Here is a 26,012-nt window from a genome sequence, read left to right on the forward strand (position 1 = left end):
TAAAGAGAGGTAGAGGCAGAGGTAAAGGTAGGTAGAGTAACGGTAGTAGATGGTAAAAAGAAAGTTTAGTAGAGTAAAGAGGTAGAGTAAAGGTGGAGTAAAGGTGGAGTGTAGAGTAGAGTAAGTAGAGTGAGAGTGATAAAGTAGATTGTAGATTAGTATAAAGAGTAGAGTAAAGAGTAAAGTAAAGTAGAGTAAAAGTAAAATAGAGATATAGAGTAAACAGTACCAGATGGAGTAAAGTAGAGTAAAGAGTAGAGTAAAGGTAGAGTAAGTTGAGTAAAGGTAGAGAAGGTAAAGAGTAAAGATTATAAGAGTAGAGTAATGGTGAGTGGTAGAGGTAAGAGATAGAGTAAAGGGTAGGTGGAGTAAAGGAGAGGAGTAGAGGTAGAGTAAGAGTAGAGTAAATAGTAGAGTAAAAGTGAGTAAAGGTAGAGTGGGTAAGTGAGGTAGGGTAGAGTGAAGAGTGTAGGTAAAGGTAGAGTATAGAGTAGAGTAAAGAGTAGAGTAAAGGGAGTAGGGTAGAGAGTAAAGAGATTAGAGTAAAGAGTAAAAGGAGTAGAGAGTGAGAGGAGTAGAGGTAAGAGTAGGTAAATGGTAGAGTAAAGTAGAGTAAAGGTAGAGTAAAGTAGAGTAAAGAGTAGAGTAGAGGAGTAAAAGAGGAGAGGGCAGGTAGAGCAAGGGAGAGGCAGAGTAGAGTGAGAAAGGTAGAGGTAAAGAGAGAGTAGAGTGATGAGTAAACAGTAGAGTAAGTGTAGAAGAGTAGAGTAAAAGAGTAGAGTAAAAGAGAGTAAATGTAGAGTAAAGTATAAGAGAGTAGAGTAAAGTATAGAGTAAAGAGGTGAGAGTAAGGGGTAGAGTAAGAGGAGGTGAGAGTAAGGTAGAGTGAAGTAGGAGTAAAGAGGTTAGAGTAAAGAGAGTAGGGGTAAGGAGTAGGGTAAAGGGTAGAAGGGGTAAAGGTAGGGTAAAGTCAGATAAAGAGTGAGGGGTAGGTGGTAGAGTAAAGGAGAGTAGAGTAAGGGTGAGTAAATAGAGGGAGTAAGAGTAAAGAGTAGAGGTAAAAGATAGAGTAAAGACAGAGGAATAGAGTAAAGGTAGGAGTAGAAAGAGTAGAGTAGAGTAGAGTAAAGAGGAGAGTAGAGTAGGAGGAGGAGAGTAAAGAATGATGAGTAAGTAGGGAATAAGAGAAGTGTGAGTAGAGTAAAGAATGGAGGGTAAAGTAGAGGGAGGGTAAAGTAGAAAGGTGGTAGAGGTAGAGTAAAAGAAAGAGGATAGAGTAGGAAGGAGTAGAGTAAAGAGTAGAGGTGATAGAGGTAAGGGTAGAGGGAAGAGTAGAAAAAAGAGTAGAGACAGAAAGAGGTAGAGTGAAAAGAGTAAGTGGAGTAGAGAAAGAGTAGAGTAAGAATAGAGTAGAGTAAACAGTAGAGTAAGTGGAGGTATAGAGTAGAGTAAAGAGAGGGAAGGTAAAGAGGGTAGAGTAAAGGTAGAGTAAAAGAGTAGAGATAAAGAGTAGAAAGGGTAAAGAGTAGAGTAAAGGAGTAGAGTAAAGAGTAGAGTAAAGGGTAGAGTAAAAGAGTAGAGTAAAGTAGAGTAGGGAAAGTAGAGTAAAGAGTGGAGTAGAGTAAAGAGTAGAGTAAAAGGGTAGAGTGATAGTAGAGAAAGAGTAGAGTAACAGTAGAGTAAAGGGTAGAGTAAAGGGTAGAGTAAAGAGTAGAGTAAAGGGTAGAGTAAAGAGTAGGAGTAAAGAGTAGAGTAAAGGGTAGAGTAAAGAGTAAAGAGTAGAGTAAAGGGTAGAGTAAAGAGTAGAGTAAATAGTAGAGTAGAGTAGAAAGAGTAGAGTAAAGAGTAGACAGTAGAGTAAAGAGTAGAGTAAAGAGTAGATTAGAGTAAAGAAGAGTAGAGTAAAGAGTAGAGTAAAGAGTAGAGTAAAGGGTAGAGTAAAGAGAGAGTAAAGAGTAGATTATAGAGTAAAGAGTAAAGAGTAGATTAGAGTAAAGAGTAGAGTAAAGAGTAGAGGAGTAAAGAGTAGAGTAAAGAGTAGAGTAGAGTAAAGGAGTAGAGTAAAGAGTAGAGTAAAGAGTAGTAGAGTAAAGAGTAGATTAGAGAAAGAGTAGAGTAAAGAGTAGATTAGAGTAAAGAGTAGAGTAAAGAGTAGAGTAAAGAGTAAAGTAAATAGAGTAAAGAGTAGAGTAGAGTAAAGAGTAAAGTAAAGAAGAGTAGAGTAAAGAGTAGAGTGAAGAGTAGAGATAAATTCGAGTAAAGTAAAGAGTAGAGTAGAGTAAAGAGTAGAGTAAAGAGTTAAGAGTAGAGTAAAGAGTAGAAGAGTAAAAAGTAGAGAGTAGAGTAAAGAGTAGAAATGAAGAAGAGTAAAGAGTAAGTAGAGTAAAGTAGGTAGAGTAGAGATAAAGAGTAGAGTAGGAGAGTAAAGAGTAGAGTAAAGGGTAGAGTAGGAGTGAGAGTAAAGAGTAGAGTAAAGTAGAAGTAAAGGTAGAGTAATGCAAGGTAGAGTAAAGAGAGTAGAGTAAGAGTAGAGTAAAGAGTAGAGTAAGAGGTAGAGTAAAGGGTAGAGTAAAGAGTAGAGGAAAAGTAATGAAGAGTAGAGTAAAGAGTAGAGTAAAGAGGGTAAAGAGTAGAGAGTAGAGTGAAGAGTAGAGTAAAGAGTAGAGTAAAGAGTAGAGTAAAGAGTAGAGTAAAGGGTAGAGAGGTAGAGTAAAGAGTAGAGAAAAGTAGAGTAAATGGTAGAGTAAAGAGTAGAGTAAAGAGTAGAGTAGTAGAGTAAAGAGGTGAGAGTAAAAGAGTAGAATGTCATAGGTAGAGTAAGTAAAGAAGAGTAAAAGTGGGTAGAGTAAAGAGTAGAGTAAAGAGGTAGAGTAAAGAGTAGAGTAGAGTAAAGAGTAGAGTAAAGGTGGTAAATAGTAGAGAGTAAGAGTGAAGTAAAGTAGAGTAAATGGTAGATTAAAGAGGGTAGAGTAAAGAGTAGAGTAAAGAGTAGAGTAAGGGTAAAAAGTAGAGTAAATGGTAGAGTAAAGTAGAGTAAAGAGTAGAGTAGGGGTAAAGTAGAATAAAGAAGTTAGAGTGGTAGGTAAAGGGGTAGAGTAAAGTAAATGTATATAGTAGGTAGGGTAAAAAAAGAGTAAAAGAGTGGAGGTAGAGTAAAAGAGTAGAGTGAATGAGTAGAGTAAAGGGTAGAGTAAAGGGTAGAGTAAAAGAGTAGAGTAAATAGTAGAGTAAAGAGTAGAGTAAGGAGTAGAGTAAAAAGAGTAGAAGTAAAGGGTGGAGTAAAGTAGGAAGTAAAAGAAAGTAGAACAAAGGGTAAAGTAAAAGAATAAAAGTAGAGTAAAGGAGTAGAGTAAAAAGTAGAGTAAATAGTAGATTAAGCGTAAAGTAGAGTAAAAGTAGACAGTAGAGTAAAGAGTAGAGTAAAAGTAGATTAGAGTAAAGAAGTAGAGTAAAGGGTAGAGTAAAGGGTAGAGTAAAGGGTAGAGTAAAGAGTGGAGTAAATAGTAGAGTAAAGGGTAGAGTAAAGGGTAGAGTAAAGATAGAGTAAAGTTTGGAAAAGTAAAGTAGAGTAAAGTAGAGCAAAAGGGTAGTAAAAAAGTAAAGTAAAGGGTAGAGTAAAGAGTAGAGTAAAGTAGACAGTAGAGTAAATAGTAGGTAAGGTTAGATTAGAGTAAAGTAGAGTAAAGTGAGAGTAAAGTAGAGTAGAGTAGAGTAAAGGGTAAAGAGTAGAGTTAAAGTAGAGTAAAGTAGAGTAAAGTGTAGAGTAAAGGAGTAAAGTAGAGTAAAAAGTAGAAAAAAGTAGAAGTAAATGAGTAGAGTAAAAGTAGATTAGAGTAAAGTTAGAGTAAAGAGTAGAGTGAAGGGTAGAGTAAAGTAGAATGTATAGTAGAGTAGGGTAATGAAAGAGTAAAGAGTGGAGTAAAGTAAAGAGTAGAGTAAAGGGTAGAGTAAAAGGGTAGAGTAAAGGGTAGAGTAAATGATAGAGTAAATAGTAGAGTAAAGGGTGGAGGAAAAGAGTAAAGTAAATGGTAGAGTAAAGAGGGTAGAGTAAAAGTAGAGTAGAGAAAGTAGAAGTAAAGGGTGAGTTGGGTAAGTGGTGCGGAGTAAGGTGGAGTAGAGTAGAGTGAAAGGGTAAAGTAGAGTAAAAAGTAGAAAAGAGTAGAGTAAATGGTAGAGTAAAGAGTAGATTAGAGTAAGAGTAAAGTAAGAAAGTAGAGTAAAGGGTAGAGTAAAGAGTAATTGTATAGTAGAGTAGGAGTAAAGAAAGAGTAAGAGTGGAGTAGAGTAAAAGTAGAGTAAAGAAGTAGAGTAAAGGGTAGAGTAAAGAGTAGAGTAAATAGTAGAGTAAATCGTAGAGTTAAGGTGATAAGTAGTGAGTAAAAGGTAGAGTTAGGGGTAGAGTAAAGTAGGAGTAAAAAGTGGGAGTAGAGGGTAAAGAGTAGAGTAGATGGTAGAGTAAGGTGGGTAAAGTAAGTAGAGTAAAAGGGTAAAGGAGTAGAGTAAAGGGTAGAGTAGAAGAGTAGAGTAAAGGGTAGAGTAAAAATAGAATGTATAGTAGAGTAGGGTAAAGAAAAGTAAAGAGTGGAGTAGAAGTAAGAGTAGAGGTAAAGGGTAGAGTGGTAGAGTAGGGGGTAGAGTAAAAGTAGAGTAAATCGTAGAGCAAGAGTAAGTAAAGAATAAAAGAGTAGAGTAAAGGGTAGAGTAAAAGAGTAGAGTAAATAGTAGATTAGCGTAAAGAGTAGAGTAAAAGTAGACAGTAGAGTAAAAGAGTAGATTAGAGTAAAGAGTAAAACAGAGTAAAGAGTAGAGTAAAGAGTAGAGTAAAGAATAAGTGTAGAGTAGAAAATAGTAAAGTAAAAGTAGAGTAGATTAAAGAATAGAGTAATGAGTTAAAGTATAGTAAAGAGAAAGTAAAAAGTAGAGTAAAGAGTAGGTAATGAGTAGAATGTAAAAAGAGTAAAGAGTGGAGTAGAGTAAAGAGTAGAGTAGAGTAAAGTAGAGTAAAGTAGAGTAGGGTAAATGGTAGAGTAGTAGAGTAAAGGGTAGAGTAAAGTTAGAGTAAAGAGTAGATAAAGGTAGAGTAAATGGTAGAGTAAAGTAAAGTAAAGAGTAGAGTAGAGTAAAGAGTAGAGTAAAGAGTAGAGTAAAGGGTAGAGTAAATAGAGGTAAAGAGTAGAGTAAATAGATTAGAGTAAAGAGTAGAGTAGCAAGGGTAAAGAGTAGAGAGGAGTAGAGTGAAGAGTAGAGTAAAGAGTAGATTAAAAGTAGAGTAAAGTAGAGTAAAGGGTAAGAGTAGACGTAAAATGTAGAGGTTAAAGAGTAGATTTGGGAATAAGTAGAGTAAAGATAGAGTAAAGTAGAGTAGAAAGAGTTAGAGGTAGAGTAGAGTAGAGTAAAGTAGAGTATAGGGTAGAGTAAAAAAGACAGTAAAGTGGGTAGAGTAAAGAGTGAGTAAAGAGTAGGTAAAGAGTGAGTAAAGGGTAGAGTAAAAGAGTAGAGTAAGAGTAGAGTAGTGGTAAAGAGTAGAGTAAGTAGAGTAAAGAGTAGAGTAAGAAGAGTAGAGTAAAGGGTAGTAAAGTAGGGTAAAGTAGAGTAAGGGTAGAGGATGAGTAGAGTAAATCGTAGAGTAAAGTGAGTAAAAGAGTAGAGTAGATAGAAGTAGAGTAAAGGGTAAAGTAGAGTAAAGAGTAGAGTAAAGTAGAGAGTAGAGAGTAGAGAGTAGAAGTAAAGAGTAGAGTAAATGGTAGAGTAAAGAGTAGATTAGAGTAAAGAGTAGAGTAAATAGTAGAGTAAAGTAGAGTAAAGGGGATAAAGAGTAGAGTAAGAAAGAGTAGAGAAAGAGAAGTATAAAGGGTAGAGGTAAAGGGTAAAGAGTAGAGTAAGAGTGAGAAAAGAGTAGAATAAATGTAGAGTATGGAAAGTAGATTAGAGTAAGAGTAGAGTAAAGAGTAGAGTAAAGAAGTAAAGTAAAGGTAGAGTAAAGGGTAAGAGTAGAGTAAAGAGTAGAGTAAAGAGTGAGTAAAGGGTAAGAGTAGAGTAAAGAATAGAGAAAAAAGTAGAGTAAATGGTAGGTAAATAGTAGATTTAGAGAAAGAGTAGAGTAAAGAGTAGAGAAGGTAGAGTAAAGAGTAGAATGTATAGATAGAGTAGGGAGAAAGAAGAAGTAAAGAGTGATAGAGTAGAGTAGAGTAAAGGTAGAGTAAAGGTAGAGTAAAAGAGTAGAGTGGAAGGGTAGAGTAAAGAGTGATTAAAAGTACAGTAAAGTGGGGACAGTAAAGAGTAGAGTAAATAGTAGAGAGTAGAGAGTTAGAGATAAAGAGTAGAGTAAGAGTAGGTATAGGGTAGAGTAAAAGAAACAAGTAGAGTAAAGGTGAAGTAAGAGTAGAGTAAAGAGTAGAGTAAAGAGTAGAGTAAAAGGGTAGAGTAAAAAGAGGTGAGTAAGGAGTAGAGTAAAGGTAAAAGATAGAGTAAAGTAGAGTAAAGTAGATAAAGTAAGAGTAGAGAGAGGTAAAGTAAAATAGGGTAAAAGAGTAGAGTAAAGGTAGAAAGAGAAAAGAGTAGAGTAAATGGTAGAGTAAAGAGTAGAGTAAAGAGTAGAGTAAAGGGTAGAGTAAAGGGTAAAGAGTAGAGTAAAGAGTAGAGTAAAGAGTAGAGAGTAGAGAGTAGAGAGTAGAGTAAAGAGTAGAGTAAATGGTAGAGTAAAGAGTAGATTAGAGTAAAGAGTAGAGTAAATAGTAGAGTAAAGAGTAGAGTAAAGGGTAAAGAGTAGAGTAAAGAGTAGAGAAAAGAGTAGAGTAAAGGGTAGAGTAAAGGGTAAAGAGTAGAGTAAAGAGTAGAGAAAATAGTAGAGTAAATGGTAGAGTAAAGAGTAGATTAGAGTAAAGAGTAGAGTAAAGAGTAGAGTAAAGAAGTAAAGTAAAGGGTAGAGTAAAGGTTAAAGAGTAGAGTAAAGAGTAGAGTAAAAGTGGAAAGAGTAAAGGGTAAAGAGTAGAGTAAAGAGTAGAGAAAAGAGTAGAGTAAATGGTAGAGTAAAGAGTAGATTAGAGTAAAGAGTAGAGTAAAGAGTAGAGTAAAGGGTAGAGTAAAGAGTAGAATGTATAGTAGAGTAGGGTAAAGAAGAGTAAAGAGTGGAGTAGAGTAAAGAGTAGAGTAAAGGGTAGAGTAAAGGGTAGAGTAAAGAGTAGAGTAAATAGTCGAGTAAATAGTAGAGTAAAGGGTAGAGTAAAGAGTAGAGTAAATGGTAGAGTAAAGGGTAGAGTAAAGAGTAGAGTAAAGAGTAGAGTAAAGGGTAAAGAGTAGAGTAAATGGTAGAGTAAAGAGTAGAGTAAAGAGTAGAGTAAAGGGTAAAGAGTAGAGTAAAGGGTAGAGTAAAGAGTAGAGTAAAGGGTAGAGTAAAGAGTAGAATGTATAGTAGAGTAGGGTAAAGAAGAGTAAAGAGTGGAGTAGAGTAAAGAGTAGAGTAAAGGGTAGAGTAAAGGGTAGAGTAAAGGGTAGAGTAAAGAGTAGAGTAAAGGTAGAGTAAAGAGGTAGAGTAAAGGGTAGAGTAAAGAGTAGAGTAAAGAGTAGAGCAAAGGGTAGAGTAAAGAATAAAAGAGTGAGAGTAAAGGGTAGAGTAAAGAGTAGAGTAAATAGTAGATTAGCGTAAAGAGTAGAGTAAAGAGTAGAATGTATAGTAGAGTAGGGTAAAGAAGAGTAAAGAGTGGAGTAGAGTAAAGAGTAGAGTAAAGGGTAGAGTAAAGGGTAGAGTAAAGAGTAGAGTAAATAGTAGAGTAAAGGGTAGAGTAAAGTAGAGTAAAGGGTAGAGTAAAGAGTAGAGTAAAGAGTAGAGCAAAAGGGTAGAGTAAAGAATAAAGAGTAGAGTAAAGAGTAATGTATAGTAGAGTAGGGTAAAGAAGAGTAAAGAGTGGAGTAGAGTAAGAGTAGAGTAAAGGGTAGAGTAAAGGGTAGAGTAAAGAGTAGAGTAAATAGTGAGAGTATAGGGTAGAGTAAAGAGTAGAGTAAAGGGTAGAGTAAAGAGTAGAGTAAAGAGTAGAGCAAAGGGTAGAGTAAAGAATAAAGAGTAGAGTAAAGGGTAGAGTAAAGAGTAGAGTAAAGAGTAGAGCAAAGGTAGAGTAAAGAATAAAAGAGTAGAGTAAAGAGTAGATTAGAGTAAAGAGTAGAGTAGAGTAAAGAGTAGAGTAAGAGTAGAGTAAAGGGGTAGAGTAAAGAGTAGAGTAAAGAGTAGATTAGAGTAAAGAGTAAAGAGTAGATTAGAGTAAAGAGTAGAGTAAAGAGTAGAGAGTAGAGTAAAGAGTAGAGTAAAGAGTAGATTAGAGTAAAGAGTAGAGTAGAGTAGAGTAAAGAGTAGAGTAAAGAGTAGAGTAAAGAGTAGATTAGAGTAAAGAGTAGAGTAAAGAGTAGAGTAAAGAGTAGAGTAAAGAGTAGAGTAAAGAGTAAAGAATAGAGTAAAGAGTAGAGTAGAGTAAAGAGTAGAGTAAAGGGTAGAGTAAAGAGTAGAATGTATAGTAGAGTAGGGTAAAGAAGAGTAAAGAGTGGAGTAGAGTAAAGAGTAGAGTAAAGGGTAGAGTAAAGGGTAGAGTAAAGAGTAGAGTAAATAGTAGAGTAAAGGGTAGAGTAAAGAGTAGAGTAAAGGGTAGAGTAAAGAGTAGAGTAAAGAGTAGAGCAAAGGGTAGAGTAAAGAATAAAGAGTAGAGTAAAGGGTAGAGTAAAGAGTAGAGTAAATAGTAGATTAGCGTAAAGAGTAGAGTAAAGAGTAGAATGTATAGTAGAGTAGGGTAAAGAAGAGTAAAGAGTGGAGTAGAGTAAAGAGTAGAGTAAAGGGTAGAGTAAAGGGTAGAGTAAAGAGTAGAGTAAATAGTAGAGTAAAGGGTAGAGTAAAGAGTAGAGTAAAGGGTAGAGTAAAGAGTAGAGTAAAGAGTAGAGCAAAGGGTAGAGTAAAGAATAAAGAGTAGAGTAAAGAGTAGAATGTATAGTAGAGTAGGGTAAAGAAGAGTAAAGAGTGGAGTAGAGTAAAGAGTAGAGTAAAGGGTAGAGTAAAGGGTAGAGTAAAGAGTAGAGTAAATAGTAGAGTATAGGGTAGAGTAAAGAGTAGAGTAAAGGGTAGAGTAAAGAGTAGAGTAAAGAGTAGAGCAAAGGGTAGAGTAAAGAATAAAGAGTAGAGTAAAGGGTAGAGTAAAGAGTAGAGTAAAGAGTAGAGCAAAGGGTAGAGTAAAGAATAAAGAGTAGAGTAAAGAGTAGATTAGAGTAAAGAGTAGAGTAGAGTAAAGAGTAGAGTAAAGAGTAGAGTAAAGGGTAGAGTAAAGAGTAGAGTAAAGAGTAGATTAGAGTAAAGAGTAAAGAGTAGATTAGAGTAAAGAGTAGAGTAAAGAGTAGAGAGTAGAGTAAAGAGTAGAGTAAAGAGTAGATTAGAGTAAAGAGTAGAGTAGAGTAAAGAGTAGAGTAAAGAGTAGAGTAAAGAGTAGATTAGAGTAAAGAGTAGAGTAAAGAGTAGAGTAAAGAGTAGAGTAAAGAGTAGAGTAAAGAGTAAAGAATAGAGTAAAGAGTAGAGTAGAGTAAAGAGTAAAGTAAAGAGTAAAGAATAGAGTAAAGAATAGAGTGTAGAGTAGAGAAAATAGTAAAGTAAAGAGTAGAGTAGATTAAAGAATAGAGTAATGAGTTAAGAGTATAGTGAAGAGAAGAGTAAAAAGTAGAGCAAAGAGTAGAGTAATGAGTAGAATGTAAAGAAGAGTAAAGAGTGGAGTAGAGTAGAGCAGAGTAAATGGTAGAGTAAAGAGTAGAGTAAAGGGTAGAGTAAAGAGTAGAGTAAAGAGTAGAGTAAATGGTAGAGTAAAGAGTAGACTAAAGAATAGAGTAGAGTAAAGAGTAGAGTAAAGAGTAGAGTAAAGGGTAGAGTAAAGGGTAGAGTAAAGAGTAGAGTAAAGAGTAGATTAGAGTAAAGAGTAGAGTAAAGGGTAAAGAGTAGAGAGTAGAGTGAAGAGTAGAGTAAAGAGTAGATTAAAGAGTAGAGTAAAGAGTAGAGTAAAGGGTAGAGAGTAGAGTAAAGAGTAGAGTAAAGAGTAATTAAAAAGTAGAGTAAATAGTAGAGTAAAGAGTAGAGTAAAGAGTAGAGAGTAGAGAGTAGAGTAAAGAGTAGAGTAGAGTAAATAGTAGAGTAAAGAGTAGAGTATAGGGTAGAGTAAAGAAAAGAGTAGAGTAAAGGGTAGAGTAAAGAGTAGAGTAAAGAGTAGAGTAGAGTAAAGAGTAGAGTAGAGTAAAGAGTAGAGTAAAGAGTAGATTAGTGTAAAGAGTAGAGTAAAGAGTAGAGTAAAGAGTAGAGTAAAGAGTAAAGAGTAGATTCGAGTAAACAGTAGAGTAGAGTAAAGAGTAGAGTAAAGAGTAGATTAGAGTAAAGAGTGGAGTAAAGAGTAAAGAGTAGAGTAAAGAGTAGAGTAAAGAGTAGAGAGTAGAGTAAAGAGTAGAGAGTAGAGTAAAGAGTAGAGTAAAGAGTAGAGTAAAGGGTAGAGTAAAGAGTAGAGTAAAGAGTAGAGTAAAGAGTAGAGTAAATGGTAGAGTAAAGAGTAGAGTAAATAGTAGAGTAGAGTAAAGAGTAGAGTAAAGAGTAGAGTAAAGGGTAGAGTAAAGGGTAGAGTAAAGAGTAGAGTAAAGAGTAGAGTAAAGGGTAGAGTAAAGAGTAGAGTAAAGAGTAGAGTAAAGAGTAGAGTAAAGAGTAGAGTAAAGAGTAGAGTAAAGAGTAGAGTAAAGAGTAGAGTAAAGGGTAGAGTAAAGAGTAGGGTAAAGAGTAGAGTAAAGGGTAGAGAAAAGAGTAGAGTAAATGGTAGAGTAAAGAGTAGAGTAAAGAGTAGAGTAAAGGGTAGAGTAAAGGGTAAAGAGTAGAGTAAAGAGTAGAGAAAATAGTAGAGTAAATGGTAGAGTAAAGAGTAGATTAGAGTAAAGAGTAGAGTAAAGAGTAGAGTAAAGAGTAGAGTAAAGGGTAGAGTAAAGGGTAAAGAGTAGAGTAAAGAGTAGAGTAAAGAGTAGAGTAAAGGGTAGAGTAAAGGGTAAAGAGTAGAGTAAAGAGTAGAGAAAAGAGTAGAGTAAATGGTAGAGTAAAGAGTAGATTAGAGTAAAGAGTAGAGTAAAGAGTAGAGTAAAGGGTAGAGTAAAGAGTAGAATGTATAGTAGAGTAGGGTAAAGAAGAGTAAAGAGTGGAGTAGAGTAAAGAGTAGAGTAAAGGGTAGAGTAAAGGGTAGAGTAAAGAGTAGAGTAAATAGTAGAGTAAATAGTAGAGTAAAGGGTAGAGTAAAGAGTAGAGTAAATGGTAGAGTAAAGGGTAGAGTAAAGAGTAGAGTAAAGAGTAGAGTAAAGGGTAAAGAGTAGAGTAAATGGTAGAGTAAAGAGTAGAGTAAAGAGTAGAGTAAATGGTAAAGAGTAGAGTAAAGGGTAGAGTAAAGAGTAGAGTAAAGGGTAGAGTAAAGAGTAGAATGTATAGTAGAGTAGGTTAAAGAAGAGTAAAGAGTGGAGTAGAGTAAAGGGTAGAGTAAAGGGTAGAGTAAAGGGTAGAGTAAAGAGTAGAGTAAATAGTAGAGTAAAGGGTAGAGTAAAGGGTAGAGTAAAGAGTAGAGTAAAGGGTAGAGTAAAGAGTAGAGTAAAGAGTAGAGCAAAGGGTAGAGTAAAGAATAAAGAGTAGAGTAAAGGGTAGAGTAAAGAGTAGAGTAAATAGTAGATTAGCGTAAAGAGTAGAGTAAAGAGTAGACAGTAGAGTAAAGAGTAGAGTAAAGAGTAGATTAGAGTAAAGAGTAGAGTAGAGTAAAGAGTAGAGTAAAGAGTAGAGTAAAGGGTAGAGTAAAGAGTAGAGTAAATAGTAGATTAGAGTAAAGAGTAAAGAGTAGATTAGAGTAAAGAGTAGAGTAAAGAGTAGAGAGTAGAGTAAAGAGTAGAGTAAAGAGTAGATTAGAGTAAAGAGTAGAGTAGAGTAAAGAGTAGAGTAAAGAGTAGAGTAAAGAGTAGATTAGAGTAAAGAGTAGATTAAAGAGTAGATTAGAGTAAAGAGTAGAGTAAAGAGTAGAGTAAAGAGTAAAGAATAGAGTAAAGAGTAGAGTAGAGTAAAGAGTAAAGTAAAGAGTAAAGAATATAGTAAAGAATAGAGTGTAGAGTAGAGAAAATAGTAAAGTAAAGAGTAGAGTAGATTAAAGAATAGAGTAATGAGTTAAGAGTATAGTAAAGAGAAGAGTAAAAAGTAGAGTAAAGAGTAGAGTAATGAGTAGAATGTAAAGAGTAAAGAGTGGAGTAGAGTAAAGAGTAGAGTAGAGTAAAGAGTAGAGTAAAGAGTAGAGTAGAGTAAATGGTAGAGTAAAGAGTAGAGTAAAGGGTAGAGTAAAGAGTAGAGTAAAGAGTAGAGTAAAGAGTAGAGTAAATGGTAGAGTAAATAGTAGAGTAAAGAGTAGAGTAGAGTAAAGAGTAGAGTAAAGAGTAGAGTAAAGGGTAGAGTAAAGGGTAGAGTAAAGAGTAGAGTAAAGAGTAGATTAGAGTAAAGAGTAGAGTAAAGGGTAAAGAGTAGAGAGTAGAGTGAAGAGTAGAGTAAAGAGTAGATTAAAGAGTAGAGTAAAGAGTAGAGTAAAGGGTAGAGAGTAGAGTAAAGAGTAGAGTAAAGAGTAGATTAAAAAGTAGAGTAAAGAGTAGAGTAAAGAGTAGATTAGAGTAAAGAGTAGAGTAAAGAGTAGAGAGTAGAGAGTAGAGTAAAGAGTAGAGTAGAGTAAATAGTAGAGTAAAGAGTAGAGTATAGGGTAGAGTAAAGAAAAGAGTAGAGTAAAGGGTAGAGTAAAGAGTAGAGTAAAGAGTAGAGTAGAGTAAAGAGTAGAGTAGAGTAAAGAGTAGATTAAAGAGTAGATTAGTGTAAAGAGTAGAGTAAAGAGTAGAGTAAAGAGTAGAGTAAATGGTAGAGTAAAGAGTAGATTCGAGTAAACAGTAGAGTAAAGTAAAGAGTAGAGTAAAGAGTAGATTAGAGTAAAGAGTGGAGTAAAGAGTAAAGAGTAGAGAGTAGAGTAAAGAGTAGAGTAAAGAGTAGAGAGTAGAGTAAAGAGTAGAGTAAAGAGTAGAGTAAAGAGTAGAGTAAAGAGTATAGTAAAGAGTAAAGAGTAGAGAGTAGAGAGTAGAGTAGAGTAAAGAGTAGAGTAAAGAGTAGAGTAAAGAGTAGATTAGTGTAAAGAGTAGAGTAAAGAGTAGAGTAAAGAGTAGAGTAAAGAGTAAAGAGTAGATTCGAGTAAACAGTAGAGTAGAGTAAAGAGTAGAGTAAAGAGTAGATTAGAGTAAAGAGTGGAGTAAAGAGTAAAGAGTAGAGAGTAGAGTAAAGAGTAGAGTAAAGAGTAGAGAGTAGAGTAAAGAGTAGAGAGTAGAGTAAAGAGTAGAGTAAAGAGTATAGTAAAGAGTAAAGAGTAGAGAGTAGAGTAAAGAGTAGAATAAAGAGTAGAGTAAAGAGTAGAGAGTAGAGAGTAGAGTAAAGAGTAGAGGGTAGAGTAAATAGTAGAGGGTAGAGTAAAGAGTAGAGAGTAGAGAGTAGAGTAAAGAGTAAAGAGTAGAGTAAAGAGTAGCGGGTAGAGTAAAGAGTAGAGTAAACAGTAGAGTAAAGAGTAGAGAGTAGAGTAAAGAGTAGAGAGTAGAGTAAAGAGTAGAGAGTAGAGTAAAGAGTAGAGTAGAGAGTAGAGAGTAGAGTAAAGAGTAGAGTAAAGAGTAAAGAGTAGAGTAAAGAGTAGAGAGTAGAGGGTAGAGTAAAGAGTAGAGTAAAGAGTAGAGTAAAGAGTAGAGTAAAGAGTAAAGAGTAGAGAGTAGAGTAAAGAGTAGAGAGTAGAGTAAAGGAGTAAAGAGTAGAGTAAAGAGTAGAGTAAAGAGTAAAGAGTAGAGTAAAGAGTAGAGTAAAGAGTAGAGTAAAGAGTAGAGAGTAGAGTAAAGAGTAGAGTAAAGAGTAAAGAGTAGACTAAAGAGTAGAGGGTAGAGTAAAGAGTAGAGTAAAGAGTAGAGAGTAGAGTAAAGAGTAGAGAGTAGAGTAAAGAGTAGAGTAAAGAGTAGAGAGTAGAGTAAAGAGTAGAGTAAAGAGTAAAGAGTAGAGAGTAGAGTAAAGAGTAGAGTAAAGAGTAGAGAGTAGAGTAAAGAGTAGAGTAAAGAGTAGAGAGTAGAGTAAAGAGTAGAGTAACGAGTAGAGCGTAGAGTAAAGAGAAGAGAGTAAAGAGTAGAGAGTAGAGTAAAGAGTAGAGGGTAGAGTAAAGGGTAGAGTAAAGAGTAGAGAGTAGAGTAAAGAGTAGAGTAAAGAGTAGAGAGTAGAGAGTAGAGTAAAGAGTAGAGTAAATAGTAGAGTAAAGAGTAGAGAGTAGAGTAAAGAGTAGAGTGTAGAGTAAAGAGTAGAGAGTAGAGTAAAGAGTAGAGTAAAGCGTACAGAGTAGAGGGTAGAGTAAAGAGTAGAGAGTAGAGTAGAGAGTAGAGTAAAGAGTAGAGTAAAGAGTAAAGAGTAGAGTAAAGAGTAGCGGGTAGAGTAAAGAGTAGAGTAAAGAGTAGAGAGTAGAGTAAAGAGTAGAGAGTAGAGTAAAGAGTAGAGAGTAGAGTAAAGAGTAGAGAGTAAAGAGTAAAGAGTAGAGAGTAGAGTAAAGAGTAGAGTAAAGAGTAGAGAGTAGAGTAAAGAGTAGAGAGTAGAGGGTAGAGTAAAGAGTAGAGTAAAGAGTAGAGTAAAGAGTAGAGAGTAGAGTAAAGAGAAGAGAGTAAAGAGTAGAGTAGAGTAAAGAGTAGAGTAAAGAGTAGAGAGTAGAGTAAAGAGTAGAGAGTAGAGTAAAGAGTAGAGAGTAGAGTAAAGAGTAGATTAGAGTCGAGTAAAGAGTAGAGTAAAGAGTAGAGTAGAGTAAAGGTTAGAGTAGAGTAAAGAGTAGAGTAGAGTAAAGAGTAGAGTAGAGTAAAGGGTAGAGTAGAGTAAAGGGTAGAGTAGAGTAAAGGGTAGAGTAGAGTAAAGAGTAGAGTAGAGTAAAGAGTAGAGTAAAGAGTAGAGTAGAGTAAAGAGTAGAGTAGAGTAAAGAGTAGAGTAGAGTAGAGTAAAGAGTAGAGTAGAGTAAAGAGTAGAGTAAAGAGTAGAGTAGAGTAAAGAGTAGAGTAAAGAGTAGAGTAGAGTAAAGAGTAGAGTAAAGAGTAGAGAGTAGAGTAAAGAGTAGAGAGTAGAGAGTAGAGTAAAGAGTAGAGAGTAGAGTAAAGAGTAGATTAGAGTCGAGTAAAGAGTAGAGTAAAGAGTAGAGTATAGTATAGTAGAGTAGAGAGTAGAATAGAGAGTAGAGTAAAGAGTAGAGTAAAGAGTAGAGTAAAGAGTAGAGAGTAGAGTATAGTTTTTTTATTTAACCTTTATTCTATCAGGGAGTCATAATAAGACCAAGGTCTCTTTTACAGATGAGCCCTGAATTACATAAAGTGCATTCGGAAAGTATTCAGACCCCTTGACTTTTTCCACATTTTGTTACATTACAGCCTTATTCTAAAATTGTTATTTTGCCTCATCAATCTACACACAAAACTGCATAATGATAATATAATTTCTATCTCACGTATTAAAAATAAGAAACGGAAATATCACTTTTACATAAGTATTCAGACCCTTTGCTCAGTACTTTGTTGAAGCACCTTTGGCAGCGATTACAGCCTCAAGTCTTCTTGGGTATGACGCTACAAGCTTGACACACCTGTATTTGGGGAGTTTCTCCCATTCTTCTCTGCAGATCCTCTCAAGCTCTGTCAGGTTAAATGGGGAGCGTCGCTGGTCAGCTATTTCCAGGTCTCTCCAGAGATCTTCGATCGGGTGCAAGTCCAGGCTCTTGCTGGGCTATTCAAGGACATCCAGAGACTTGTCCCGAAGCCACTCCTGCGTTGTCTTGGCTGTGTGCTTAGGGTCATTGTCCTGTTGGAAGGTGAACCTTCGCCCAGTCTGAGGTCCTGAGCGCTCTGGAGCAGGTTTTCATCAAGGATCTCTCTGTACTTTGCTCCATTCACCTTTCCCTCGATCCTGACTAGTCTCCCAGTCCCTGCCGCTGAAAAACACCCCCACAGTTTGAGAGTCCTTTGGGTGCCTTTTACTGAGTGGCTTCCGTCTGGCCACTCTACCATATAGGCCTGATTTGTGGAGTGCTGCAGAGATGGTTGTCCTTCTGGAAGGTTCTCCCATCTCCACAGAGGAACTCTGGAGCTTTGTCAGAGTGACCATGAGGTTCTTGGTCACCTCCCTGACCAAGGCCCTTCTCCCCCGATTGCTCAGTTTGGCCGGGCGGCCAGCTCTAGGAAGTTCTTCCATTTAAGAATGATGGAGGGCACTATGTTCTTGGGGACCTTCAATGCTGCAGAAATGTTTTGGTACCCTTCCCCAGATCTGTGCCTTGACAAAGTCCTGTCTCGCAGCTCTACGGACAATTCCTTCGACCTCATGGCTTGGTTTTTGCTCTGACATGCACTGTCAACTGTGGGACCTTATATAGAAAGGTGTGTGCCTTTCCAAATCATGTCCAATCAATTGAATTTACCACAGGTGGACTCCAATCAAGTTGTAGAAAGATTTCAAGGATGATCAATGGAAACAGGATGCACCTGAGCTCAATTTTGAGTCTCATAGCAATGGGTCTGAATACTAATGTAAATAAGGTATTTCTGTTTGTTTTTTTATACATCTGCAAAAATTTCAGAAAACCTGTTTTTGCTTTGTCATTATGGGGTATTGTGTGTAGATTGATGAGGAAAAAAATGAATGTAATACATTTTAGAATAAGGCTGTAACATAACAAAATGTGGAACAAGGGGAAGGTGTCTGAATACTTTCCGAATTCACTGTATATAAAGCAACAATAGATGCTATGCTAACTGATATCCGGACGACGCTGGGCCAATTGTGCGCTGCCCTATGGGACTCCCGGTCACGGCTGGCTGTGACACAGCCTGGGATCGAACCTCAGCCTGTAGTGATGCCTCAACACTGCGATGCAGTGACTTTGACCGCTGCGCCACTCGGGAGGCCAAATCTGCCATTTTCAACCTGTATATATGGGATGACAGTGGCTGTGAGTGTAAAGGGCTACTTGCCTTTATTTAACCAGGTAAGTTATGGTGGTATACCTCTATCTCTCTGAGGAGCTCAGACTGTCCACAGGTCTCCAGGTCTTCCAGGGCCTGACACCAGAAACTGTCCTCGTGGTCGAGCATGATGCCGTCACTGTGAGGCTGGCTGGTGTATCTGTGACAACGAACACAGGAAGCTACACGTGTTTAAATGTTACATGTTAGATGAAGCGGTACATCCATGATGCCGTCACTGTGAGGCTGGCTGGTGTATTGTTTGCAGAAGCAGCAGCTACTCTTCCTGGGGTCCACAAGAAACACATTTAAAATACAACAATATACAAACAATACAACTAAAAAAAGAATACAAACAATACAACTAAAAAAGAATGTGTGTGTAAGTAAAAAAATGATGTGTGTGTATCTGTGGCAACACAATAAAGAATCAGAATACGTGTTAAATTTTTTCATGTAGCAGTACATGAAGCTGTCATTGGCCCCCACAGCTCAACAACAGGCATTCAACAACAGCTGATGTTACAGCAAAACAACATGTGCAGGTCAAGGGAAAAACAAACAGCTACAAAAAGTGGATGAACCCAAGAATGATACTTGAGGGGTGTTTGTTTTATTCTGGTGAGACAGAGCTATGAGAGGAGAGGAGAGGAGAGGAGAGGAGAGGAGAGGAGAGGAGAGGAGAGGAGAGGAGAGGAGAGGAGAGGAGAGGAGAGGAGAGGAGAGGAGAGGAGAGGAGAGGAGAGGAGAGGAGAGGAGAGGAGAGGAGAGAGAGTGAACAGAGAGAGGAGAGAGAGAGTGAACAGAGAGAGTGGGAGAGAGAGAGAGAGAGAGTGAACAGAGAGAGAGAGAGAGAGAGAGAGAGAGAGAGAGAGAGAGAGAGAGACAGAGAGAGGTACAGAGACAAGAGACAGACAGTACAGACAGGAAAAACAGGGCTAAGAGGTATGTGAAAATAATAACATCAATAAAGGACAGTCTTTCACCCTTCACTATTTTGTATGTCTTAATGAATCACATCAATGCATTCCAATGGCTGATATAAATATTGTATAAATATGTTAGCAGATAAGTGGGTTGATGCCGGTTATTACAAGAAGCCATGCTGTGGCTGTCCTGTAAGTTTGATTGAAGACCGCAGGACTGAAACGTGTTGGAGGATAATGGAGCCATTAGTTCAACAGCTCCTCCTCCTGGTTCTCCTCCTGGTTCTACAATAATATTATAACGCATCACAGCTTATTATAAAGCATATTATAATATTATTAGTATATTATATGGTTGACGTAGAACCAACTCAGTGGCTTTGTGGTTAGAGTGTCCTCCCTGAGACTTACCATTAGCTCATCGTTACCATTAGCTCATCGTTACCATTAGCTCATCGTTACCATTAGCTCATCGTTACCATTAGATCATCATTACCATTCATCGTTACATTTAGCTCATCATTACCATTCATCGTTACCATTAGCTCATCATTACCATTCATCGTTGCCATTAGCTCATTGTTACCATTAGCTCATTGTTACCATTAGCTCAGTACTAACATTAGCTCATCGTTACCATTAGCTCATCGTTACCATTAGCTCAGTACTAACATTAGCTCATTGTTACCATTAGCTCATAACTACCATTAGCTTATCGTTACCATTAGCTCATCATTACCATTAGCTCATCGTTACCATTAGCTCATCATTACCATTCATCATTACCATTAGCTCATAATTACCATTCATCGTTACATTTAGCTCATCATTACCATTCATCGTTACCATTAGCTCATCATTACCATTCATCATTGCCATTAGCTCATTGTTACCATTAGCTCATTGTTACCATTAGCTCAGTACTAACATTAGCTCATCGTTACCATTAGCTCATCGTTACCATTAGCTCAGTACTAACATTAGCTCATTGTTACCATTAGCTCATCACTACCATTAGCTCATAACTACCATTAGCTTATCGTTACCATTAGCTCATCATTACCATTAGCTCATCGTTACCATTAGCTCATCATTACCATTCATCATTACCATTAGCTCATAATTACCATTCATCGTTACATTTAGCTCATCATTGCATTCATCGTTACCATTAGCTCATGATTACCATTCATCGTTGCAATTAGCTAATCGTTACCATTAGCTCATCATTACCATTAGCTCATCATTACCATTCATCATTACCATTAGCTCATAATTACCATTCATCGTTACATTTAGCTCATCATTACCATTCATCGTTACCATTAGCTCATGATTACCATTCATCGTTGCCATTAGCTCATCGTTACCATTAGCTAATCGTTACCATTAGCTCATCATTACCATTAGCTCATCATTACATTCATCATTACCATTAGCTCATAATTACCATTCATCGTTACATTTAGCTCATCATTACCATTCATCGTTACCATTAGCTCATGATTACCATTCATCGTTGCCATTAGCTCATCGTTACCATTAGCTAATCGTTACCATTAGCTCATTGTTACCATTAGCTCATTGTTACCATTAGCTCAGTACTAACATTAGCTCATTGTTACCATTAGCTCATAATTACCATTCATCGTTACATTTAGCTCATCATTACCATTCATCGTTACCATTAGCTCATGATTACTATTCATCGTTGCCATTAGCTCATCGTTACCATTAGCTCATCACTACCATTAACTCATCATTACCATTAGCTCATCGTTACCATTAGCTCATCGTTAGGATTAGCTCATCGTTACCATTAGCTCATCGTTAGGATTAACTCATCGCTACCATTAGCTCATCACTACCGTTAACTCATCGTTACCATTAGCTCATCGTTACCATTAGCTCATCGTTAGGATTAGCTCATCACTACCATTAGCTCATCGTTACCATTAGCTCATCGTTACCATTAGCTCATCGTTACCATTAGCTAATCGTTACCATTAGCCCATTGTTACCATTAGCTCATCGTTACCATTAGCTCATCGTTACCATTAGCTCATCACTACCATTAACTCATCGTTACCATTAGCTCATCGTTACCATTATCTCATCGTTAGGATTAGCTCATCATTACCATTAGCTCATCACTACCATTAACTAATTGTTACCATTAGCTCATCGTTACCATTAGCTCATAGTTAGGATTAGCTCATCGTTACCATTAGCTCATCGTTACCATTAGCTCATCGTTACCATTAGCTCATCGTTACCATTAGCTCATCGTTACCATTAGCTCATCGTTACCATTATCTCATCGTTAGGATTAGCTCATCATTACCATTAGCTCATCACTACCATTAACTAATTGTTACCATTAGCTCATCGTTACCATTAGCTCATCGTTAGGATTAGCTCATCGTTACCATTAGCTCATCGTTACCATTAGCTCATCGTTACCATTAGCCCATCGTTACCATTAGCTCATCGTTACCATTAGCTCATCGTTACCATTAGCTCATCGTTACCATTAGCTCATCACTACCATTGACTCATCGTTACCATTAGCTCATCGTTACCATTAGCTCAGCGTTAGGATTAGCTCATCGTTACCATTAGCTCATCACTACCATTAACTCATCGTTACCATTAGCTCATCGTTACCATTAGCTCATCGTTACCATTAGCTCATCGTTAGGATTAGCTCATCGTTACCATTAGCTCATCGTTAGGATTAGCTCATCATTACCGTTAGCTCATCGTTAGGATTAGCTCATCGTTACCGTTAAAGGTCATGTAGCAGCTAAAGTAGCAGCCGTCGTAATATTAGCTGAAAGTTGATGGTACTGATAACAGTAAATTGAGGCATGAATGGAGGAAAAGGGAACACAATGATGAACCCATTACTGTGTGAACCAATCGCTGTGTGAACCCATTACTGTGTGAACCAATCGCTGTGCGAACCCATTACTGTGTGAACCCATTACTGTGTGAACCAATCGCTGTGTGAACCCATTACTGTGTGAACCAATCGCTGTGCGAACCCATTCCTGTGTGAACCCATCAAAAAGAAAAGAAAAGCTCTACACTGTCATTGCTCAGAAGCAATAGCACTACATTTCATAAATACCAACATTTGGACAGCAAGCTGCCTTCATTAGAGTTTAAAGGCTGTGAACCAAGCTTTGCTGTCAGGAGGGTTGCACAGGACTCTGTGGACTAGCTAGACAAACCCTGTCTATAAATCATCGAAGAACACTTCATTTCTGCAACCTGCAAATACCAGATACTGTCATTGGATTTCCCATTGTTGCAACCTGCAAAGATCTGGTACGACCATGAGGCTCCCATTGTAGCAACCTACAAAGACCGGATACTGTTATGGTGCCTACCATTGTTGCAACTGTTCAAGTACCTGCCATTGTTTCAACCTGCAAACTTCCGGCAATTTTACTAGAATTCAGATTTTTTTTTTTTAGATATCCTGGTTTGAATATTCCAGATGTTTTTCCAGATTTTCCTCCTGATTCCAGGAATGTTCGAACCAGGATTTCTGGAAAACCGGGGCATTTTGGGGAAAGGCACTACCATTTTTCAACCCTAGTAGCAACATGCAAAGCCCTGGCTCTTATATGGGGCCTCTCTCCTCACTGAGTGTTACTCTGAAAGCTTACATGAGATGTACAGCACATAGCACCTACACTGTCCATAGTGAGACAGTATACAAGCAGGGGTGAGATGTTTGGCTTGAGGCTGATGGGTGTCCTAAAATGTACACCGTGCACAGGGTCTCCACAGTGAGTCTTACCCTGACGGTTTGTCCCAGTCGTCTTCACTGAAGCCGCCATCACTAAAGGGGTAGATCTTATTACGTCTGGCCGGGGCTGGGGGGCTGTTCCTCTGCTTGGCACTCCGCCACTCATGGGGGTGCAGGGCGATGCCTGCTGCCTGGTGGTTGTAGGGCCCTGCAGTGGGAAGCAAAGGAGGTCAGGTGGAATAAAAAGGACCATTTGGAATTGACAGACCCAATAGGATCACCTGTGTACAAACCAATTATATCACCATAGATATATCAACTATATCACCATAGATATATCAATTATATCACCATAGATATATCAACTATAGCACCATAGATATATCAACTATAGCACCATAGATATATCAACTATAGCACCATAGATATATCAACTATATCACCATAGATATATCAACTATATCACCATAGATATATCAACTATATCACCATAGATATATCCACTATATCACCATATATATATCAACTATAGCACCATAGATATATCAACTATATCACTATAGATATATCAACTATATCACCATAGATATATCAACTATATCACCATAGATATATCAACTATATCACCATAGATATATCAACTATATCACCATAGATACATAAACTATATCACCATAGATACATAAACTATATCACCATAGATATATCAACTATATCACCATAGATATATCAACTATATCACCATAGATATATCAACTATAGCACCATAGATATATCAACTATAGCACCATAGATATATCAACTATAGCACCATAGATATATCAACTATATCACCATAGATATATCAACTATATCACCATAGATATATCAACTATATCACCATAGATATATCAACTATATCACCATAGATACATAAACTATATCACCATAGATACATAAACTATATCACCATAGATACATAAACTATATCACCATAGATACATAAACTATATCACCATAGATATATCAACTATAGCACCATAGATATATCAACTATATCACCATAGATATATCAACTATATCACCATAGATATATCAACTATATCACCATAGATATATCCACTATATCACCATATATATATCAACTATAGCACCATAGATATATCAACTATATCACCATAGATATATCAACTATATCACCATAGATATATCAACTATATCACCATAGATATATCCACTATATCACCATAGATATATCAACTATATCACCATAGATATATCAATTATATCACCATAGATATATCAACTATAGCACCATAGATATATCAACTATAGCACCATAGATATATCAACTATAGCACCATAGATATATCAACTATATCACCATAGATATATCAACTATATCACCATAGATATATCAACTATATCACCATAGATATATCCACTATATCACCATATATATATCAACTATAGCACCATAGATATATCAACTATATCACTATAGATATATCAACTATATCACCATAGATATATCAACTATATCACCATAGATATAACAACTATATCACCATAGATATATCAACTATATCACCATAGATACATAAACTATATCACCATAGATATATAAACTATATCACCATAGATATATCAACTATATCACCATAGATATATCAACTATATCACCATAGATATATCAACTATAGCACCATAGATATATCAACTATAGCACCATAGATATATCAACTATAGCACCATAGATATATCAACTATATCACCATAGATATATCAACTATATCACCATAGATATATCAACTATATCACCATAGATATATCAACTATATCACCATAGATACATAAACTATATCACCATAGATACATAAACTATATCACCATAGATACATAAACTATATCACCATAGATACATAAACTATATCACCATAGATATATCAACTATAACACCATAGATATATCAACTATATCACCATAGATATATCAACTATATCACCATAGATATATCAACTATATCACCATAGATATATCAACTATATCACCATAGATATATCCACTATATCACCATAGATATATCAACTATAGCACCATAGATATATCAACTATATCACCATAGATACATCAACTATATCACCATAGATATATCAACTATATCACCATAGATATATCCACTATATCACCATAGATATATCAACTATAGCACCATAGATATATCAATTATATCACCATAGATATATCAACTATATCACCATAGATATATCAACTATATCACCATAGATACATAAACTATATCACCATAGATACATAAACTATATCACCATAGATACATAAACTATATCACCATAGATATATCAACTATATCACCATAGATACATCAACTATATCACCATAGATACGTCAACTATATCACCATAGATACATCAACTATATCACCATAGATATATCAACTATATCACCATAGATATATCCACTATATCACCATAGATATATCAACTATAGCACCATAGATATATCAACTATATCACCATAGATATATCAACTATATCACCATAGATATATCAACTATATCACCATAGATACATAAACTATATCACCATAGATACATAAACTATATCACCATAGATACATAAACTATATCACCATAGATATATCAACTATATCACCATAGATATATCAACTATATCACCATAGATATATCAACTATATCACCATAGATACGTCAACTATATCACCATAGATATATCACATATATCACCATAGATATATCAACGATATCACTATAGATATATCCACTATATCACCATAGATATATCAACTATAGCACCATAGATATATCAACTATATCACCATAGATATATCAACTATATCACCAGATATATCAACTATATCACCATAGATATTTCAACTATATCACATTTTTACATTTTACATATTTAGCAGACGCTCTTATCCAGAGCGACTTACAGTTAGTGAGTGCATACATTATTTTTTATACTGGCCCCCTGCGGGAATCGAACCCACAACCCTGGCGTTGCAAACACCATGCTCTACCAACTGAGCTACATCCCTGCCGGCCATTCCCTCCCCTACCCTGGACGACGCTGGGCCAATTGTGCGCCGCCCCATGGGTCTCCCGGTCGCGGCCGGCTACGACAGAGCCTGGATTCGAACCAGGATCTCTAGTGGATATATCTATGGTGATAACTCCCGAGTGGTGCAGTGGCTTAGGCTAGATATATCAACTATATGAAACAGTATGAAAATGTATGCACTCACTAACTGTAAGTCGCTCTGGATAAGAGCGTCTGCTAAATGACTAAAATGTAAATGTAAATGTATATCACCATAGAGTCTGTGCTGCCCTGTGGGGTCTAACCTTGGATGTCGTAGCAAGCATTGATGCTGGAGACTTCCCAGGACACTGGGGATGTTATATGTTGTTACACCAAGTATAGGCCTATCACTAACCCTAACCACAACCCTACCACTGGTTTCACCATGTCTACCACTATTCTTTACCTTGGCTGCCGTAGCCGGCGTCGATGCCGGATCCGTCCCAGGACTCCATGGCAGAGTCCACACTGGGGATGGTGGTGGAGTAGATCTCTGACAGCTTGTTGGTCTTCTGAGAGTCCGTCATGTCTGACACGTCCTCTGTGTCACTCAAATCATTCTCCATCTCTCCGTCCTGTTTCTTCTCTTCTGCCACTGAGTGAGGAAGAGAGGAAAACCTGTTCAGAGAAGGGTCTCTGTCTGGGCACATGGTCTCTGGTCAACAGTAGTACACTATATGTCTCTGGTCAACAGTAGTACACTATATGTCTCTGGTCAACAGTAGGGCACTATATGTCTCTGGTCAACAGTAGGGCACTATATGTCTCTGGTCAACAGTAGGGCACTATATGTCTCTGGTCAACAGTAGTACACTATATGTCTCTGGTCAACAGTAGGGCACTATATGTCTCTGGTCAACAGTAGGGCACTATAGGTCTCTGGTCAACAGTAGGGCACTATAGGTCTCTGGTCAACAGTAGGGCACTATAGGTCTCTGGTCAACAGTAGGGCACTATATGTCTCTGGTCAACAGTAGGGCACTATATGTCTCTGGTCAACAGTAGGGCACTATATGTCTCTGGTCAACAGTAGGGCACTATATGTCTCTGGTCAACAGTAGGGCACTATAGGTCTCTGGTCAACAGTAGGGCACTATATGTCTCTGGTCAACAGTAGGGCACTATAGGTCTCTGGTCAACAGTAGGGCACTATATGTCTCTGGTCAA

The 26,012-nt window shown here is 36.8% G+C and overlaps 1 protein-coding gene across 1 annotated transcript in view; it reads right to left on the bottom strand.

Annotated features, from left to right (window-relative positions):
• Positions 1 to 26,012, bottom strand: part of LOC121575741 (glutamate receptor-interacting protein 2) — a 157,719-nt gene that overhangs the window by 16,989 nt on the left and 114,718 nt on the right. Inside the window, exons 20-22 of the mRNA XM_045223211.1 lie at positions 25,252 to 25,440; positions 21,796 to 21,952; positions 17,101 to 17,218 (exon numbers count right to left, since the gene is read on the bottom strand). Of these exons, the coding sequence (XP_045079146.1) occupies positions 17,101 to 17,218; positions 21,796 to 21,952; positions 25,252 to 25,440 (464 nt within the window). The remainder of the gene's footprint in view (positions 1 to 17,100; positions 17,219 to 21,795; positions 21,953 to 25,251; positions 25,441 to 26,012) is intronic.

This window comes from Coregonus clupeaformis, chromosome 10 (genome assembly GCF_020615455.1).
Source record: "Coregonus clupeaformis isolate EN_2021a chromosome 10, ASM2061545v1, whole genome shotgun sequence".
NCBI lineage: Eukaryota > Metazoa > Chordata > Actinopteri > Salmoniformes > Salmonidae > Coregonus > Coregonus clupeaformis.